The sequence below is a fragment of the Eulemur rufifrons genome, chromosome 4 (genome assembly GCF_041146395.1).
Source record: "Eulemur rufifrons isolate Redbay chromosome 4, OSU_ERuf_1, whole genome shotgun sequence".
Taxonomy (NCBI): domain Eukaryota; kingdom Metazoa; phylum Chordata; class Mammalia; order Primates; family Lemuridae; genus Eulemur; species Eulemur rufifrons.
This window is the reverse complement of record NC_090986.1, coordinates 44,753,898-44,775,678: the sequence shown is the minus strand read 5'-3', so window position 1 is coordinate 44,775,678 and position 21,781 is coordinate 44,753,898. Positions and strand designations below refer to the sequence as shown.

Below are 21,781 nucleotides of genomic sequence, written 5' to 3'. Positions count from 1 at the left end.
GAAAATCAGCAATTATAATTAATAGCACTGGGATCAGCCTGTTTAATTACAATAATATTTTACCTTTGTCTAGCTTCATTGCAAAATATTGCTACAAATGGTGTCATCTGATAATCATGGCAATTAGAGAAGAATAATTTTGATATAATAAAAAGATTCTACAGGTTAAAGAAATAAAAGATTAAAAATTTTGAATGGTTGAATTATAATGCACTTAAGAATTGGTGTGTCTAAAAGATTACTAGGACTTTAGAAATTGACTCCTCTCTTGGCACTTTATATTTAAAATTGGAAATTTAAATAAAAATAATTCAAAGTAAAGTTCAAGGTCTTTCATTTAAATCCCTTTAGTGTTTAAGTCATTCTATCATCATTTCTGATGATGTTTATTGGTTAAAATAATACCATTTTTTTCCATCTTTAGTTCCAAATCCTATCACAGCTATAAGTATTTCTTTATGTTATATTCAATAATTACCATTTCCTCCTATCTATTAATTTTACTGCAATGAAACCTTATGGGGTACTCATGAAAGAAGGGAAGAGGGAACAAAAGAAAAAAACATATGTAAAAACATCTTTCAGTTGGAAAAATAGTTGTTGTTTGCATACCATAGTCACAGTTTTACTCATAAGCTAACTATTACATCCGTAAAAAACATGTAGCAAAAGTAGGATTACTTAAAAATATGAAGCATTCATCTCAAAATTAATTTTAAAAAGCTATCCAAAAAACTATGAATAAATATAAGAATATAAAACCCTGAATAATGGATATCCTTTAACTAAAAAGGTACCATGTCAAGTGTGGGAGAAAAATTCAAAGTAAAATAAAATAGAATCATCATATTTTATAATTAGAAGCAAACACAGCAATCTTCCCCAATCTACCTATCTGTCAATGCAGAATTACCTTCAAATTTCCTAACAGTGATTATTACTAACAGGGGAAATGGATGGCTGATGGTCAGTGAAGGAAAAAAATTATTTTAAAACTATTACTGTTTTGTACCATCTACAGTGTAGCCTATGAAAAAATTAAATATAAAAACCATGGCTAACAACTTTTCATCCCAGTTTCCTCTTGAACATTTCTGTCAGAAGGAAAAATTAAGGTTTCATTTGTAATACATTCCACTTTTAGACAGTTCTCCACATAGCAAGGCACTTTCTTATGAAAGCCAATGCAGACCTCTCTGTAATTTCAGTCTATCAGTTAGATATTTTTCCTCAGAAGAGCACAGTATTATTCTACTCTACCAACCACTTTCAGATTTTCCATAAGTGTTCCTAAGTCTAAACATCACCATTTCCAAATCCCTATCATCTAGACTGTTCTCTTAACGCTCACCAGTTTGTCAATGTCCTACTAAAAGTTGTGGTGTCATGATGGAACATGATATTCCAATGTCATCGGAACTGCTGAGTAAAATATTATTGTTGTTTCCCTTTATCTGGACTTTATATTCTTATTACGCGTAATCCATTAAGTTTAGGATTATATTAGTACTTTCTGAAATTCTACCACAATGTTGGTTTATGTAATTACAGAGCCAAATGAATTCCTTTCTTGTTTTTCATGCAGAATGGCTTCAAATCAGGTCTTAAGCTCATTCATGATTTGGGCAATAAATGTTTTAGGACACAAAATGCAAGGTTTTATAAATACTGTGATCTATCTAGCTTTTGACAATTTCTCTAGAAATTTTTGGTCCTATCAGCCCTTACAATTAGAAATTTTACTTCTTTACAAAGGAAAGAGTGAAGTTATGAAACTCATCCCCCTAAAGTATGGAGAAAGTAAAAAGAAGTTCTGAAATGGTATTGTTATATCCTTAATAACAAATCTAGAGCACGTTATTAAGGGAAGGCATTGAAGCTTTGAGGTTAGCCTCAGGGAGGAAAGCCTATCAAAGACACTAATAAAAATACTATTTATCTTGTTTTGCATAATGTTTGTTCTACATCTTTTAGGAATATTCATTATATATCTATAGCAGAGTCAGTTGTTTTTCCTGAATAAACAGTATTTGTATTTCTCCCATCTCTTGTTAGGGCGGGACTAGGTAGTAATAGCACCTCCTACTGGTCTAAAAATTACAGAACGATACAAAACAAGTGACATATATAACCAAGGGATTAGAACCTTGCATAAGAATTTCACAAATAAATGGATAATCTACAAAGCTCCAGCTAATCTATATACAACATACACAGTCATAATAAAAAGTTGACTGAAAATTTTATTTGCTCCTCTTAATGTAAATAAACATCTCTTGTCAAAGGAGGCATCACATTACTAAAAAGAAAGCAAATAATACCTTGCAATTAGTCAATTAAGAACATCAGCAACTTCATTACTGTAAATCTACTGAGAGAGAAGTGTAAGCAGATTATAATTCTTAGTACAGTCCAGTGTAAGCATATGAGACTACAGAATTCAATAGAAACCTGGAAGAGAGAAATAAATTAGGAAAGAAAGGATGGTAATTTTCTTCTAAATTAAGTAAATGAGAGGCCTGTCCAAGAGTCTAGTAATATGTGGTTATTTAATTAAATCTAAAAATAACATATCTTTGCTCTAAGAGCTTAGAAAAAATATTTTTATGAATTTCTACGCTAAAACAGACCCAGGGCATATGGTGATTTACTGAAGTACTCGATTATAATGTATATTACATAGGGGAAAAAGTAAATATATATATTACATAGTTCCTCACACCAAAAGCTATATTGACATTCAGTAAAACTCAGAGCTATATTTTATTCATATATGTATTAAACTAGTTCCATATCAAGATACTGCAGGTACAATGAGAATTCTAACCCTCAAGGATTATATAACATAGTGAAAATATAGTGATATATACTTGTACATACAGGAATTGTAAAGAAAAATATGTTCTATCCTGCCACACTATTCCTGTAAATATTGCTTCTCCAGAACATCAATCTAGAGATATAAATTTTATCAATTGTTGATGATAATGCTTACATGTAGCCATCATAACCTATAAACAAACAAATAAATAATGCCTTCTACGTGCTTATATACCTCTGTTAGCCTCTAGACTCTGAATCTTTAATTTGGAGCCTATCTGTGTTTGATAGGATTTTAGAAGCTGCTTAACACTCCAGTGCCCTAATTCGTAACTGTGAGGCATAAAAATTCTCAGAAATCCTTTACTAAACATTTATCAGCCATATTCACTGAACAAATATTTATTTTGGATATCTGCTCTGTGCCAGGCAATATTCTACACACTAGGATACCACAGTAAATAAACTGACCAAAATCTCCCGGATGCTACATCTGTTTGGGTATCTACCCCCCCACACTTGTACTTCTCACAATACCTAGCTCAGTGACTTCTGGGTGTGGTAGACTGAGAATGGCCTCCAAAGCAATGCCCATGACCTAATCCAGAGATCCTGTGAATGCTACTTTATTTAGAGAAAGAGTCTTTGCAGACGTGGTTATACAAGGATCTCAAGATGGGGAGATTATCCTGTATCATAAAATGTACCCAAAATACAACCACAAGTGTCCTTATAAGACAGAGGCAGAGGGAGATTGTACACATACACACACCCCTACACACTCCCCCCCACACATACCCCCCCAACACACACACACCCATACCCACACATACATCCCTCACACACATACACACACCACACACACACACAATGGGAAGGCAACACGATCGGGGGACAGAAATTGAAGCAAGTTGGCCACAAACCCAGGAAGGCCAGCAGCCACCTCAAAGAGTCAAGGAATGGCTTCTTCCCTCCAGGAGGGAGCGGGGCCCGACTAACACCATGATTTCAGCCCAGTGATGCTGATTTTGGACTTCTAGCCTCCAGAACTGGGAGAGAATAAATTTCTGTGGTTTTGCTACCCAGTGTGGTAATTTGTTATAGCAGCCACAGGAAACTAATAGAGTGCTCAGTACAAATTTTAAAACTAAATAAATTGCGTGAAGTATAGTGTTTAGGCTGGCCTTCCAAAAAAGAAAAAAAAGAAAACATATCACTTTATTTTTGTCTTGAAGAAAAAATACTGAGGGAACATGTATTAAAAAGTTATAGATTAAATGTGCTGCCCTCAAAATGTCCAGTGATAAAACCTCACAAATGTTCCCCAAATATATAATATATAAATGCATGAAAATAATACACATATTATATAAACATCAATGGTTTAAATCGTTTATATCATACTTATTCTTGAAGTAAGGCATTCAGCAGATTGTTATGTTTAATTTATTAGTGAAGATAATGAATCCATTTGTGGCTGTTTTACTTATGCATTTTTCTGTTATCCTTTCTTGTGAATCTCCAGATGGAATACAATGTATTATTATAATAAACTTCTCAGTACATACAAGCCACAGATTCACATTGTAAATTTTCTCCTGAGAAGTTGAAACGTTTACTGTATTTAAACTATTACAAATGCTGATATTACAAAAGAGATAGTTTGGATGTTGCTGCTGAATACTAACATTTAGCAGAAAAAATAAAGAACATAAAATTTGAAAATATGTTTTGAATTATAAATCAACATGAGAACACTATTAATGAACCTTTTTTTTAAGATAAGAATGTTTCAATGGGATCAACTCTAAATTAATCTTGCCCCAGTTCAGTAATTTTTCCAAAATGACAAATTTGCAATATATAAGTTCTTGCCATTTAAATGTAGTATATGTGTGTATAATTGCTTTCTTTACCCTGAATGCATATTGGTTGTGTGTCTACAAGGTCACAGTGAGAGAAAAGATATATCCAAGAAGCAAAATTATAAATGATTCATTCATTTGATTTCAGTGTATTTTTTAAAAGTAGGTATTGGATAACTTTTCTTTTAATGTCAAATGCAAATATTTGGGACACAGTAAGTTACTTCTTAATAAGTACATGAAAATTGTATTTTGAAAGCAATTTGCATTCTGACTTAAAGATAAAATCAGAAAGTTGGCTAAAAACACGATGCAAATTGCACTCCTGGCACAAGAGGGGAGTATTCTGAATTCCTAAATAACCCTTTTCTTAATTTCTAAATAGACAAGATTCTATAAAAAGTATGAATGTTATTAGAACTCTGTTGCTAGGATGAATTTATACCAAACTGGTATTTATTATCAAAAATGATTTATGACAAGTGCTCAGTCAAAATAAATGTAGTGACCACTGCAGGAGGTATTGCCTTGTGTGACTCTACAAAGAACTTTCTTTCTTTCCCTAACTTCAATTTCTGGTTGCTATGGCATCTGGTGACAACCATAACTTTTGGAAATTATCACCATCTGCCCACACCCCCTCCTAAGATTTTTTATAAGCCCACTCAAGCAACCAAAATAACAAACAAATAAAAACTCCACCAAGTAATCGCAAAGAGTATTGCTTTGTTTCGTTTTGATTTTGTTTTTGTTTTGTTTTTTATTTTTAATTATAGATACTTAAATATATAGTATTAGATCTGGGAAAAGACACATTTTAAAAATTTAGAGATAGCTTTTATTTCCCAAGAAAACAGATGCCTCCTGAGAAGATTATCATTTCACTAAAATGTCCAATTGTTGAAAAAAATTAAGGGAATGATTAGGAATGAATCAATGAATATTTACAAATTCAACTAATCAATTTTATTTTTACAGAACCAAATTAGGCAAGTTTGAAGGTAAATTTGCACATTTTTATCCTTTTCAAATGTTACTCCTTCGAATACAAACGTACGGGTCAATGTTCATAGATTGGCTATAATTTTTAATAAATATTAGACAAGATTTAAGATGTCTAATAAATATTAGACAAGATTTTTGTTTGCTTTTTTTTTATTTTGAAGTTTGTATGTTTGTCTGTTTTGCTAGTTTTAGAAACATTAAGTCTTTTAAAGGTACTAATATAACTATAGACTCTTGGAAACAAATTTTAAAAATTCAAACTCACAGTTTAAAAACAGTAGAAATTTTATCAAACTAGTTTGCTTAATATGAACAATATAGATATATAAATTTACCATTCAGTTTTTTAAAAAATAAATAACACATATTACCTTCTCCATCTTAGGAAGGAAATAAAAATAACATTTTTTAAATAAAGCAGCAAATATTAATAAAGTCCTGGGACATAAAAGTCTATATATTCATATTAAATCATATTCCCCCAATACACTAAGTACTTCCTGGGAGAAAGGTGTTATACTCCTTGAAAATGTAAGATTTCTTTAAGATCATGAGAATTCCAGTTAATATTGTAAGACAGTAAATAATATGTTCCCCAGTATATTAAGACATTATGATTTATTCCTTAAAATCTAAACCTCTGCATCTAGAAAAATTATATGTAAAAAGAGAAATCATATTGAATATATTAAGGTAACAGCAGCATTCATGTGCAACAAACTTCTAGCAAGATCAAATCTTTGGAACAATGTCTAAAAGTTGAAAGTACATGAAATAGGCAGTAGTGAGCTCACATACCCTGTTCTAAAACCATTTACTGGGGTTAACAGAACACTGAACTAAACTCCCCTTTCTAATCTAGTCTGTTCTCATAGTGACCCTTCATTTCCTCATTCTTCTCTAGAACATGACTGCTTAAGGTCTTTTTCAAGTCAGCTTGACAGAAGTCCTGGTGTGTGGGTTCAAAACACATAAGAACAAAAGTAAAAAAGCATATCTGAGAAGAAATACAAAGTAATTGAAATAACTAAAACGATCCTACTTCAAAAATCAATGACCATATTGATGAGCCGAATTGAAACTATCTTCAGTGTCTCTGTTCACCAAGCCAGGAAAGTGTGTAATGTATTTCAGAAAGAGATCTTTCAAAAATGACCTACTATTTTGAAATGTGAAATTTATTTAGAAATTTCATTTACCCCAAAGTTACTTGACGGTATGAATTAGGTGAAGTGTTGCTGTATGTAGATTTTTATGGCATTATCTTATTTAATCATTGCTTTGGTAATGAAGTCTATTATAGTCTTCACCTTAAAAGATTAAATATTGGTAGACAATTTGGAACCATATCTTCTCTTTTTTAATATGAATAAATTATAGGATGCATTTTGCCCTTAAGATAACTATGATTAAGTAACAATTGAGAGTCAATACAAACTTACCAAAGACAGAAAAAGGATTATTAAAACGGTTATCATTTTAAAAAAAGACTCCTAACCACAGTTCATTAAGGGGTTAATTATGTCACAAAGGCTCTTAGGTCTTTCTTACATCACACTCAAGTCTTTTGATCATAAAACATGTGAAAACTTATGATTTTCATAAGTAGTACAAAAGATTTTCCTATGTAGTTCCAAAAAGGCATATTTTTGAAATAGAAAATGTTATCATTTAGTTAAATATAAACAATCAAAGTTTAACAAAACAAAAACAAACGTTTTTTCCAAATCCCAAATTTAGAACTAGAATATCAGGCAGTAAGATTCAGTTGCTTGAGAAACATTAGTAACTAGACAAATGGAAGCAATGTGATTGGTTCATTTTCAGCTATTGATTTCATTTTTCTACATCTCAGTTTTTCATGCAAAAAGTTAGCATAAAAATACAAATCTCCATAGGAAGGAATTTCAATTATTTGCTATTAAGAAACTTTGGTGCATTGCTAAAAAAAATAAATATATAAAATGAACAAGTAGCTGAAATAGCTTAAAATTCAATTTAAATGATGTTTGGTAAATATCCACAAAGGTGAATGAACTCTTCAGACGTTGCTGCAAAAATAAAAGCAAGTTAGAGATAGTCATTGACTTCAGGGAACTTTCACCCAAATACAGAATGTGAAATCAGACTACCCAAGATTATATTAAAGCATGCCGAAAGACAAAAGTTACAAAGAAAAAATAATATGGATACAGGAATTCAGAGTAAAAAGGAAAACTCTCTTCTCATCTTGCCAAATTATCTTTATTGCATCAGTCACGTTATGTGACATTTATATGTGTATCTCCTCAATAAACTTCCATGAAAACAAGAATTAATATAAATAGTATCCATTATATAATAATATCATTGTTATTTTAATTTGCTCATGGATCTAGTTCATTTCCTGATGAAACATCAAAGATGGGCAAACATAGGTTTATGTAAATAAAAGAACAAATGAACACCTCCAGGTGGTGGAAATCAAATGAGTTATTTTTGCTGCAGTGCATTATTAGAGTTGATCATGTGATGGAGCTTATGCAGTCAAGACTATTTTTTACCTATACATTTTCAAAATTCTAGAAATAAACAACCTTCAAATGGTTCTAAAAAATTTTATCAGTTTGAGAAAAATTAGGAGATATTTCTATTTAACATAGTTACTCTTCTTCTTCTTCTTTTTTTTTTTTTTTTTGGATGCATGTCTATCCATTTCTGAGTTCTTATGGAATGAGAAACAAGTTTAGAATCCAGAGTCCCGGGTTTGAATAACCACTGACAGTGACCAGCTATTGACCTTGAGAAAGTCACTGATTTTCTCTGAACTTCAATTCCTTAACAAGAAAATAGGGATAGCTGTTTGCTAGGTGTGGGAGGATTAATTAAAATAATTTCTATCACTGTGTTCAATTAAACTTCTTTCATTTTATTTTAAATAAGGAAATGGTGATAATCATAATGCAGTTTTGAAATAAACTGTCATTAGCAACATTATCTTAGCATGCAGAAAATATAATTGATGTGTATAAATATCAACATAACCACAGGTATATATAAAAGCTATGGCATTGGCTGATTTTTAATATTTTTGGCATAAATAAGTAGCATGCTCACCTGTTGGTGGAATTATCCCAGGAGACATGAGGCCAGGGACAGAATGTGGCATGATGTGAGAGTTCTCTGGGGAGGTGACACTTTGAGTCCTCTTAGGAGGCCTTCCAGGTCTAGAACTGAAACAAACAAACAAAAAATTTTTACAATTAAGCTGTTGTCTTACACATAATTTCAAAGTTGTTTCAAGTGGTAACATGGACTGTAAATAAATTTGTTTCAAGGACGGTTGCTTTTGCAGTTAGATGTAATAGACTTCCATCACTAATTAGATTACATGCTGAATTCATTTTCCTCATTGAATATCAGCCACTCCTGATGCATAATTCATAGCCTGCACCTCGTTACCTGCTTCTTCATATTAATATCTATACACAGTTTGAATTGCCTCGTTTGCATATGCTAAAGTTCTGCATGCAGCCTTCAGCACGAAAATTATGCACTAACTTGTAATAATTATTACAGTCAGCCTGCTATTGATTTATGAGACTTTTAAAAACCAAATATGTGTAGTACTTGTAATGAATGATATTTTAAGGTTCTTCAGGAAATTAAAAGGCAATGGCTGCCTAAGGAAATGTTCTGCTTGTTTGATTTAATACTACAGTTAGCTGGGAGGTGGAATGAAAGAGTGATTCAGACCTATAGCACATTTTTCGATGATATGTTTTATTACTTCGCACTGCTAGCCTGATATCTAGATGATAAATGACAATACATATCTAATGTGTGAAAAGGTCTTGCAATTTCTTTATTTTTTGTCATTTAAAAGATAAGTCAAGTTATCATTTAACCCTTATTCTATTTAAGTGAACACCCCCCCCACACTAAGTTGCCTTACTTTTAATATTCTAAAACACATTGAAAAGGCTAGGATTATTTGCAGGACATCATTGAGAAACTGCCAGATAGCATCTTATGTCTGCCTTCAGGATAAATAAAAATACTTTGTGTTTTAGCAGTTCTTGTGCTATCCATGCCCATTGCACAAGATTAATTATTAAAATTATAAAAGAAGTGAAGAGGAGACAAGTGTTCACCATCCTTGTATGCAAATAACATTAATAATATAATATTAAAATTTTGACAGTAAATTCTTAGCATTGTGTTTCCACTTTTTGTCTCTGTATAATTAAATATGCTTTTATGAAATGCTCTTTCATCATTTATCTGGCTAGTATGTGCCTAGATATATCAAAATCACCAGATATATCCACATAAGTAAGCATTTCCATGTTTGTCTTGACTCATCCTAAGGCAAGAGTTCTCATCTCTTTTATTTAGGTATATAATATATTTGGTGACTGAACAAATAGTTATTAACTGCTGTTTTCAAAGGAGTGCACTATGGAGGCTGATTTGGGAGAATGGGTTCTTAGTCTTCAGAAGTTTGTAGTTTTGCCAAGGGGGAAGAATCTGATGCATAAACAACTATGATGCTATAATGTGCTAATTCCCATAAGAATGTTGCAATCGAAATACTAATTGGAAGTCAGGATGGATGATGATACTTCCATGTTGTGGGAAGGAAGATGATCATTAGAAAAGAATTTTGTTTCTGTGTGGTTTTGTGTGTGTGTTGTGTGTGTGTGTATGTGTGTGTGTTTGTGTGAGATAGAGTCTTACTCTGTCACTCCAGGTAGATTGCAGTGGCATCATGATAGCTCACTGCAACCTCCAACTTCGGGGCTCAAGCAATCCTCCTACCTCGGCCTCCTGAGTAGCTGGGACTACAGGTGCACACTATGATGCCCCGCAATTTTTTCTATTTTTATTAGGGACGGGGCCTCACTCTTGCTCAGGCTGGTCTTGAACTCCTAACCTCCAGTGATCCTCCCTCCTCAGCCTCCCAGAGTGCTAGGATTACAAGCAAAAGCCACCGCACCTGGCCTAGAAGAGAATTCCGAAGGATGAATGGGACAGGAAGAAGAAAAGTGCACTTCAGTGAGAATGTGAGAAAGGAATGAAAGCATGAAATTGTATGGATATACTAGATTATTTCAAGCGAGCGAAATCTAGATTGAGACTGTTAGTTATTGCCTGAGGCCAGATCCTGGAGACCTTTGGAACAAGAACAAGGAGATTGATTGTTCCTTTGCATTTTGTTAACCAATAGGGATAGTGTTCTTACAGTTCTGAAGTCATTCTCCAGCTACTATTAATACTTCTTAATCTTCATTATTGTTATTCATCCTTAGTTGGGTTTTAATTCCTGTTATTTGCCAGCGGTCAATTAACAGCCCTCAGGTAGTCTCCCTTCCTCCTGAGTGATCTCTTCTATCATCATACTTAGATGATAAGGACTAAGGGCTACACATACATCTAAGGCCCAGATCTTTCTCCTGGGATTCAGACGGATTAATGCTTATCTACTGGAAATCTCTGCTTAGATATTCTATAATAACCTAAGACTCAGCTTGTGCAAATCTGAACTCAGCATCTGTCCCATTAAAGCCTATTTTACTTTTCCTCGTTCAGCAAAATGGGACCTAATTGACCAAGTCAGAAATCCAGGACTCAGCTCTGTCTTTTCCTTCTCTTGAATGCTCGAATATCATCTCTATGAAGGTATCTTTCTAATCTATTTTCCCTTCTATATCTTTACTCCTACCTTCCAGATCAATCCCTCATTTCTTATTTGATCTACTGTTCCAGCTTTCCAAAATCTTCTAAGACCTAACCTCCAATTTTGTCACACTCCAGAGCCTCTAACTCTCCATGCTAATTCCAAAAGAATTTTTGTAAAATGCAAATTTGACCATGTTTTCCATTTGCTTAAAAATATCAATGATTCCCTACTGGATTCACAGTTCTTGACAGGGCATCAAGGGCCCCATTACTTGGTCCCTGCCTAGTTTTCCAATTTCACCCTTTTACTTCCACATTCATGGCTTATATTTGGCTCTACCAAATTTCTTAACAATTTCCTGGGTTGCTTTGGTCTCCTATTACACTTTCTCTATAGACGCTGCCTCCTTTGTCACCAAAGCCCTTTTCTACACCACCCCATCCTCATCCTCATTTTACCTGGCTAAACCTAGCTAAGCCTTAAGCATTATTCTTACTAACCAATTCTAGTTAATATTTTTTCCACGCACTTATAGCCTATGGTAAACAACTCTATCATAGCACTTTCTACACTGAATGTAGTAATCTGCTTATTTGTTTTACTCATAAGACTGCATGGCAGAAAGTGCATAAAATATGTTTGTATGTCCTTAGAACGTAGCTCAGTGCCCAGTTCACTCTCTGTATTTAAATAAATTTCAACTCTGTTTGTAAAACCATTTCCCCAAAATTCCTCAAGTACCCTACCTCATCAATTCCAGTGGTCTTGAAGTTTCCAGGAAATGAAAAGTAAGACACACACACACAAAAATTGGAGTCTACACAGAATGCTACATCTCATAAATCTCAAGCCCAGAAAATGAACATAAAGGCTTTGGGAGATCTAAAGCAAGATGTCATGGAGAAAGTAAGAAAGAAAAAGGAAGTTAAAAGATTTGAAATTTTTAGCCCTTTAACTTGTTTTGCTTTTAAAGAAAATGAAACTATTTAAGAGCACTTTATCATTCTGGCCACAGGAATTGTCCTGACAGCCCTCACTCTGGAAATAGAAGTCAGGCTACTAAGTAGGAACACTTTGATTCACGCTGTGTTTAGAATAGACCCAGTGGGCTCCTTTCACCACAGATATCTCCTGCCTGATCTATCACATTGCCTCGAATTCCACCAATAGAGATTTATTGCTTTCGGTCTTAAAGCTTTAAGTTCTTTTAAAACCTTTCATTAAAATGCAAATACTCTTGGTGGTAGTAACACCCTAAAGCCATCAACTAACATCCTACTGGGAATTACTTTCAATTGGGTGAGAGAACAGTCTTGAGACACCCAAGCCAAGAATGGAAGGGATTGAAAGGAAAGACTTGGAAAGATGAGTAAATCACTTACCCTTTTGCCTAAGAATAAGACTACTGAGAACCTTTCCTTAGAGTTATACACAACTTCTTGGCTGAGGGGAAGTTGGAAAATTTATGTATTAGCATAACTTTCCTCTATCCCTTCACAAACTACAGTTAGGTAACCTTATTGACAGGCTTCAATCAAGGTCACTAACTTCTAGGGGGAGTTGAAGACTTCAGGAAGGATAATTGTAAAACACTTGAATATTTAAATTCCTTCCAAAAGGGGTTTAGGGAACTACCAAGAGAACTTGTGTACTGCTGTTGCCAGAAGCACAGATTTCATTGCCTGGATAGAACTAGCTGTAATATTGGCTTTATCAATTTACCAGAAGGTGCAGCCTGAATCAATTTACCTGATCTCTCAGAATATCTGATTAAGATTTAAAAAAATACTTAGTGTGCTTTGTTAGAAATCGATTATTCTTAGAAAGAAAAACAAAAACTTAACTTGGAAGAGGAAGTGAAACAATTAACAAAATTATTTTCTTGTGGAATGATCAATTGCCTCAATAGTAGCCACTTTCCACCCATCCTTATCTACAGCAGTGACCCAGCTCTATCCCAGAGGAGAGGAGCAAGCTGAACTCCCCTAGTTCTAATCAGACAGAAGACCTCACTTAAATAAATTGTTACCCTTTATAGCTTGAATAAAATCACAATTTATGACTTTGGTAATTGTTTTTGCCAGCTTCGCACATTAGCCATAGTACAGCCTTTAGTATTTTCAAACATCTGTAGTAAAAGAGGAAAGCAATAGCTTAGAGATGTCCAAACACTTAGAAACCCACCCAGGTACAACCTTTCCTGCAGTTCTGAATAAACCCACCCCCACCACACACACACCACACACACACACACACACACACACACACACACCAGATCACCAGGACAGTTCTTCCTTCCTTAGTATACATTACTAAATTAATCTCATGCTAATATCAGTCTTCCTCCCGCAACTGTATAATGTTTACTAATTCTTTCTAATCCATTTGTTGTGTTTATTCAAGGTGAAATCAAAATCTAACTTAACAAAATAAAACAAAAGTGAGATTAATAAGAGGCTAGTGCACAAAAGAGTGAGAGACATCTGAACTGTTGGAGGGAGAGTAATTTTTCAATCCTCACCCTTCTCTGTAGATACAATCTTCTGCTTATCTCTTCAGTAGTTTTTGAGAAATTAAGTTCAATTCTCTTCCTAAGAGTTAGGGCACAGAAACAACTAAAATTTAAAAAGAGGCTATGGTGGCTACAAATTGGGAAATGTGAAAGTAGCTGTCCAGAAGAAATTTTGAGTCTGAATCCTACCTACTTGGAGAAAGGAAAGAAGGGTTCTGTTCAACTATTCATTCATTCACTCATTCAAGAGCAAAGAACTACTGTATACAAGCACAGGGCTAGACATTAGGGTTGGGAGAATAACACACAAGCCCTTCTTTGGGCAGGAAGATAAACTTGAATAGTCTGTGGGGTAACAGTGTAGCTGAAAAATACATGGCAGTAAATGAGCATTTAGATTAGTCTTGGGACACTGACAAGCACTTAGAAGTGAAAGCAGCTTGCTACTCAAGGGTTTACTTGCCCTCTCCAATCTATTTACCCGAGGAAAGCTCCAACTCTGTTTATATTCTGCATATTTGTTTTCTAGTAAACTGTTCTTATGAAACCAAGATATAAGAGAACTTTATATACACATACTTATAGCATGTTATATATTAAATATTACATATTTACAGATAAATTTATTTCTGATTAGAAAGATACAGTTTGCTTAATTATTTGCATATCCACTTGAACATCATGGAGTGATGAAGAGCGATGTTTATGAGTTTATGATCACATAGAGAAAAGCTCATGTTCTAAGTTAAAAAGCAAGATATTACGATAAACCTGCAGATATGTACAGATCAGAACACAAGGGAGATGGAGAAATCAGGTAAAGCAAGCAATAAATACAGAAAAAAGACTGAAAGGAAATATACTAAAATATTGGAGAAATCAGGTAAAGGAAGCAATAAATACAGAAAAAAGACTGAAAGGAAATATACTAAAATATTAAAAGTAATTATCTCCAAATGAATTATATATTGTTTCTACATATGAAGATTTTTCATTTCTCTCTCATAAGCATATGTTTAAAATATAAAAAACAATTTTTACAATTAATTTGACACTACAAAAACTCCCATCATGTTTTTCAGAGACTTCAGTGTGGACAAACCATGACCCTGGCTACACTTCATCAGTGCCTGAGGTTTACCTCCATCTACATAATTATCCACACATAATTGTCCTCTTAATCTTTCTTTCCTTTTCATTTGAGTTCTAAAATATCTGCCAAAAAGGAGATGATTATGTATAAAAATGCTACATTTGTGGGAACTATAAAATAAGTCTAAAATATGAAAAGTACAAATAATCATTGATATCTTCCCAACTAAATCAACCTCAGGGAATAGATCTAGCAATGCAGTAGGATACAAAGGATTTCCTAGGATAAATGTGTGTGGGGATACATTTCAACAAAAGAAGCAGCTGATTTATAATCCTCAATTTATACATGCATGGTTTTGCCTTAGAAAGATGTTAACTTGTTAGTCAATTTTTTTTTTTTTAGTTTTATGAAAAGCAGCAATCCAAATAATCCAGAAGTCCTATGATTAGCATTATTTTTTCCTTTGCACGGAGGTTTGTTTTCCTATAGATGGAGAAACTTTAAAGGATGTATTATTTTCTCATTATTTTTTTAAATGGTGACAAATATGAACACTTTCTCATTCTCATGTCCCACATTTGTTTGCACTTTTTGTGTTCTCTGTGTAGGTACGTGCCCCAATCATGGGTACTCAGTACAAATAGACTATTAACTAACTCATCGAAGAGAAGTTTTTCCATGGTCATCAAATATGGAGTTCTATGGGGCAGGCACTTAAAAATATGACCAGGGGACACTTGGCCAACACCTTCAGCTTTCTGGCTCATGAGCAGAGCACACAGCACTCTCAACTATCTGCACAGACGCAATTCAGTACATTACTTGAACAAATACATAAACAGGTATACAAAATAAAAATGTTCCATGGAAAAAAATTAAGTATATTTTCACAAAAAGCTTTTGCATTCTAACTAATTTGGGAAATGTCCAGTTAAATCTGTTAAGCATACATATGTGGAAGAACGTGACACATTCTCAAAGCTTTTAAGCTTTGTGGGGCAAGTTCTCAGAGCTTTCACTATGTTAATACGCATTACCCATCTCCAAGAATATGGTAAAATAAGCATTTACTAAACTTTTAGTTCACCATGAAGCCTGTTATTTTCAGGGAGTTTGTTTGTTTAAAGGCTTGTGCTCCAAAAGAATGTGTGCTACTCAATAGTATGATTTAAATTCAAATTATTAAAATTCCTCAACATTATCAAACCATGGTCTATGTGTCATAGACCACATGAGAATTGTCACATGAGAATTATTCTCCAGGGACCAGGAAAACAGTAATTCACATATTCTACTGGATGCCAGAATATGCAGTTACTACCCTTCCAGCCCTGCATTGACCAATATATCCTGAGGATTTTGGTTACCATTACCTATTAATATCTACCTATTAATAACCCTGCATACATATTTGACTAAATTCTGTGGTTTAAGTTGAACAGTGGGCAATGCAAGAAATAACTGGGTCAAAAGGAAAGGTCTGCAAAGAAGTTAGTCATCTAACTTGAAATATTTTCACTCTGGAATAGAAGAAATGCAAAAGTTGATAATTACAGAAAAAAAAACTGACATTAGTAAACTGAAGTCATCACTAACAAAAAAAACAGGAGTTGAAATTAGCTACTCTGGTGAGAAAGAATTATTGTGGCCTCTGACCTCAAAAGTCATACGGTCTAGAACTGAAATAGTACAGGAAATTTATTTAATACAAAAGTTACTTTGAAGGCCAAAGACAAAATATCTGAAGTCTCCAGCTCAATTGGAGCTACTAAATACTGAATAAAAAATTACCCCAAAATAAAAATTAAAACATATTGGAATATAACAAAGCCACTCTTAAGCATTTGTATAAGTGTTAATAATTAATGACAGCATAAAATACTAAAGAGAGTTTCTGTCATAGGTTATAAACTTGGGGAATTCTAGCCTCTAAAACTTGTAAGTTCTCCTTTTTTTGAATCTATACACGAGGGCCAATTAAGAAGATTCTTTAAAACCCACTAAATATATTAGTTATATTAATCTCAGAATTACTATATTAACCTTAGTTTAAGATCCCTTAGTGAATATATATTTTGAGCTTAACCTTTAACATATCAGGGGTCTTGGTATATTCTTACCTCAGGTGGAATTCTTTACATCAGTGGTAAATGACCCTTATAAAGTATATCAACAGCTGGGCACAGTGGCTCACGCCTGTAATTCCAGCACTTTAGGAGGCCGAGGTGGGAGGATCACTTGAGCCCAGGAGTTCAGCCTCAGCAACAGCGAGACTCCCATCTCCACAGAAAATTTTTAAAAATTAGCCAGGCATACTGGCGCATGCCTGTAGTCCCAGCTACTCAGGAGGCTAAAGCAGGAGGATCACTTGAGCCCAAGAGTTTGAGGTTACAGTGAGCTATGATGACACCACTCCATTCTAGCCTGGGCAACAGAGCAAGAACTTGTCTTAATAAAAAAGTATATTAAGTGATTTATCAGTAAAAATATACCCATTTTATGAATATTTTGTGAAACTAAAAAGCAATTTCATGCAATTTACAGTTTTAAAGAAACGAAAAATTTAATGCTATTTATTTTACCTTTCTGTAGGATTATACATTCACATATATATCTCTCTCCCAGAATGCATACTGTTCCCAAATTTCATTTAGTGACATGTTTGTCTAGAAATCTAAATATTTTTAATTTTTTCATCACCTTACAATTTTCTTTTCTTCCCCCTAAGTCTTTTGGGCCACAGATGATTCTACCCACAACATACATTTTTTACAATTATGTGCAAAAGCTCACTAGAATCTCCAAAAGTACAAATCCTGGAATAATAAGAAACAATTATAATTAGCTTTAAGTTTGGGGGAAAGTTAATACTTTATTGGCTTTTTCTCACAGTTCCTGTCATATCTCAAAACCATCTTCTATAAAATTTAAATTTACTATTAAAAGGTATTCTAGTAAAAACATAAGGTATCTAAACCAATCTTTTATACAAACTATGGAGTCCCATAATTACAAAGAAAAAGTCCTATTTCTTCTATAATTTTTCAATTTAAATTTCAAAGACTAGATTGTCTCAGCAATTACAGTTGGCTGTATTTTGCTTGAACCAAAAGCAATGCATTCGGTCTTTTATTTCAATGGCACATGCCAAGACCCTCTTCATAAATGTGCACATAAATGTGATTATCATTCTGATTTAGTAAATCATTGTTAATTTGGCACCAATAATATTGCTCCAATCTCAAAATAATATCCAACTCTCCTTTATAAGAGATGCCCTTTCCAACACTCTGAAGAGCCTCTTCCCAAATGTTTTCATTTTATTTTGGAATCATAGATAAAATAATAAAATAATTGTAGTTAATACTGTCTAACTTGCAGGCACTGTGCTCTATTCACTATGTGATCTAACTCTTTTAATACCCATAACAAACCTTTGAGATAGGCACTATTATTATCCTTGTTTTTCGCATGGGATATTGAGACATCAGAAAGTAAAACCATTTACACAATATCACACATAAAAAGTAACAGAGCCAGGTTGTGAACCAAGGCAATCTGGCTCCAGAGGCCAATGCCTGAGCACCACACAAGACTGCTGCTATAGCATATTTGCTTGTTAATTTAGTCAACAAACATCAATTGAACATGTTAATGTGCCTGAACTTACAATATGTGTTGGAAACACCAATAAGATACTACCCCTGACTTGAAGTAGCTCACAGTCTATTTTGGGAAACAGATAGATATATAAAGAATTACAATAAATGTTAAATACTGTAGTAAATGTTCCAAAGGAGTGTTGCGGGGACACCATCACTGGGTGCTTCAGGACAGATGACAGATGACCAAGCAGGAGTTAGTCGAGTAAGGAAGAGGAAAAAGTGCTAAGGAAGAAACAGTCCATAGAAGCTTACCCCACCTTACACACACACAAACACACACACGCACACACGCATGCATATTTCTGTAATGAAGTTCTTACTCAGACCCATGTTCATTTTTATTTCTTTAGAATGTTAGTATCACACAGCCTAGCATATAATAATTCCCTACTAGTCTTGTAGGTCATACCTCTCTGTATTGTCATTACACTTCTGACTTCGGGAAATGTGGTAGACATGTGTTAGGCACTGATTTTGGTTAAACATCTTTAGGACATCATAATTTGTTTACTTACTTTAAATATATCTTTGTTGGGGTGTCTTATTTTAGAGGAAAAAAAGAATACAATTTGGTATTATCTAATCAACTAAATAGACAAAATCTGAATCTAACCAGAAACTAACCCATTTCCCTTTTGATATTTTACTACAATGGGGGTTTGTATCTATAACAAGAAAATTCATTTATTACTCAATTAATTATTCAATCAAATTTTATTTCATTTTCTGTAATTACTTATTATCTCAATTTGATCAAAATTGTTACCATATTTATTTGCTATATGAGAAGAAAATATTTTGCAAATAAATTATAGCAAACCAACCACAAGGAGGGGGAGAAAACTACACTAAGTTTGTATCAATCTTTATGTAATAAACCAACTATAATCATAAATTTCTGGTAAAGTAATTAAGTCTACAGACACGCATCACACACACACACACACACACACACATACACAAACACATATATACACAACAATTTGGTACAGTAGTACTTTCTTACCCACAGTTTCACTTTTCACAGTTTCAGCTACCAGTGGTCAACTGCCATCCAAAAATAGGTGGGGATCGTACAATAAGATATTTTGAATGAGAGAGAGATCACAGTCACTTAATTTTTATTATAGTATATTGTTACACTTGTTTTGTTTTATTAGTTATTGTTAATCCCTCACTGTACCTAATTTATAAATTAAACTTTATCCTAGGTACGGATGTATGTATAGGAGAAAATACAGTGTGTGTGTGTGTGTGCGCGTGTGTGTGTGTGTGTGTGTGTGTGTGTATCTCCATGGTCTCAGTCATCCACTAGAGGTCTTGGAATGTATTCCCTTGGAACGTAACTCCCATAGATAAAGGATACTACTGTATAAGCATCTTCGTACATAAATCACAGAAGTAAAAACAACAGTTATGTTTGTTTAAACTATTGCTTTTTAGAGATGTAGTTTCCAATGAGGGTAAAAAACAAAACCTATTAAATCAGAACTTAGAAAATCTTGTCTTCCTGCTTATGAATTCAGGGGCAAGATGCCTGACTCAACCTAAAATGCATGTCTTCACCCTCCACTGACAAGTTATTTGTATGCCACCTCTGGAGAAAATGTACATAACTAATTTGTTTAAGAAACCTGTAATAAAAAAAAAAAAAATACATCCATCATTCCCCTCCACTGTGTAATGCGTGGGGAGCTGTCAAGAAACATGGTCTTGAAGCACAGAGATTCAAATATCAAGCCCAGATTCAGAGACCTCCTGACAACTTTTTGATACTCCTGTGAGGATTCTAGCTAGACCTGTGAACTAATGAAAGGCTGATATTAAGACAGACAAAGATTTGCTGGTTCCAGCCTGCAGAGATTTAATAACATGCTTAATTCATTACCTTACATAGATGTTACATAAGCACCAAACATTTTTGTTAATGTGATTTACATTAATTGAATTTTATTTAATACTTTGTGAAAGCATTTTCTTTAATGAATGGCCTTTTAATACTAATGTTAGATAGTATAAGAAATTATGATATAAACTACCTGAACCACAAAGTTGTAGAAGACATTAGCAACTGCCCAGTGAAGCTTGAATAGACTCTGTTTTATTATGAAATTTTTTTTCTTCTTGAATACTGGGCAGAGGCTGCTTTTAAAATCTCAATCATTATGCTGTATACTTTTGTTCTTTGTAACACTGGACTTCAACATATCATTGTCTCAGCTTCGTTATTTATAAAATGGAAATACTAATATTTCCATCTCAGAAGTTTCTTGAATCAAATGGAATAATATACATAAAGTACTCAGAAGAATACTTGGCACATGTATGTATGTGTCATCTTTAAATGTAAGTTGTTGTGCTTTAGTCAATTTAAACACTATTAAGGCATGCTTTTTTTACTATTTTGGGACTGTGATTCAGCTATCAATCAATAAAGAAAGAAACAAGAATTAGCATAATCTAGAGATCTAATAATAACTGAATTTACTATGCAGCCATCATTATGCTAAATACTTTGCCACTCATTATATGACTTAATGTTCACAATAATTCTATGACATAAATATTATCATTATGCCCATTTTACAGATGAATGGAATAGTTCTTGGTGAAAGATTAAGTAACTTGAATAGGCCATAGACTGTTAAAGTAGCAGAACTGACCAGAACCAGGTTTATGTGAGCAAAAGTCCATGCTAATCATAAAAATGTGTTAGCCTTCAAGAGATTTACACCAGAAGTTAACTAACCATCTCTAGATGATTTCTGAAATTCACTTTTAAGGCTACATTTGTATTCTACAACTCTCAATATGCTTACTATTTAGAAATAGTTTTATTATTTTGAAAAATAACTGAATGTTCCCATCTTCACACCTTTGCACTTGCTATTGCTGCTTCCTAGAAAGCTCTTCAGTGAGACATTTCCATGCCTCACCTTCCCGAACCACTATAAGAGTAGTACTGGGTCCACTTGATAGCTCCCCTCTCCTACCCCACTGTACTTTTATCCTCAGCATTGTTCAGAAATAGTATATTTACTTATTTATTAGTAATTATCCACGCTTAATTACATAAGGGCAGGAATTTTGAATTTTTTGTTCACTCATATATCTCCAGCACACAGCAACCCGGTCTGACACAAAGTAGGGACTCAA

At 33.6% G+C, this 21,781-nt stretch overlaps 1 protein-coding gene across 4 annotated transcripts in view; it reads right to left on the bottom strand.

The window, feature by feature from the left end:
• DACH1 (dachshund family transcription factor 1) overlaps positions 1-21,781 on the bottom strand; it is a 405,982-nt gene that overhangs the window by 227,110 nt on the left and 157,091 nt on the right. For all 4 annotated transcript variants that reach the window (XM_069467164.1, XM_069467165.1, XM_069467166.1 and 1 more), the window contains exon 2: positions 8,787-8,902. In XM_069467164.1, coding sequence (XP_069323265.1) covers positions 8,787-8,902 — 116 coding nt within the window. The remainder of the gene's footprint in view (positions 1-8,786; positions 8,903-21,781) is intronic.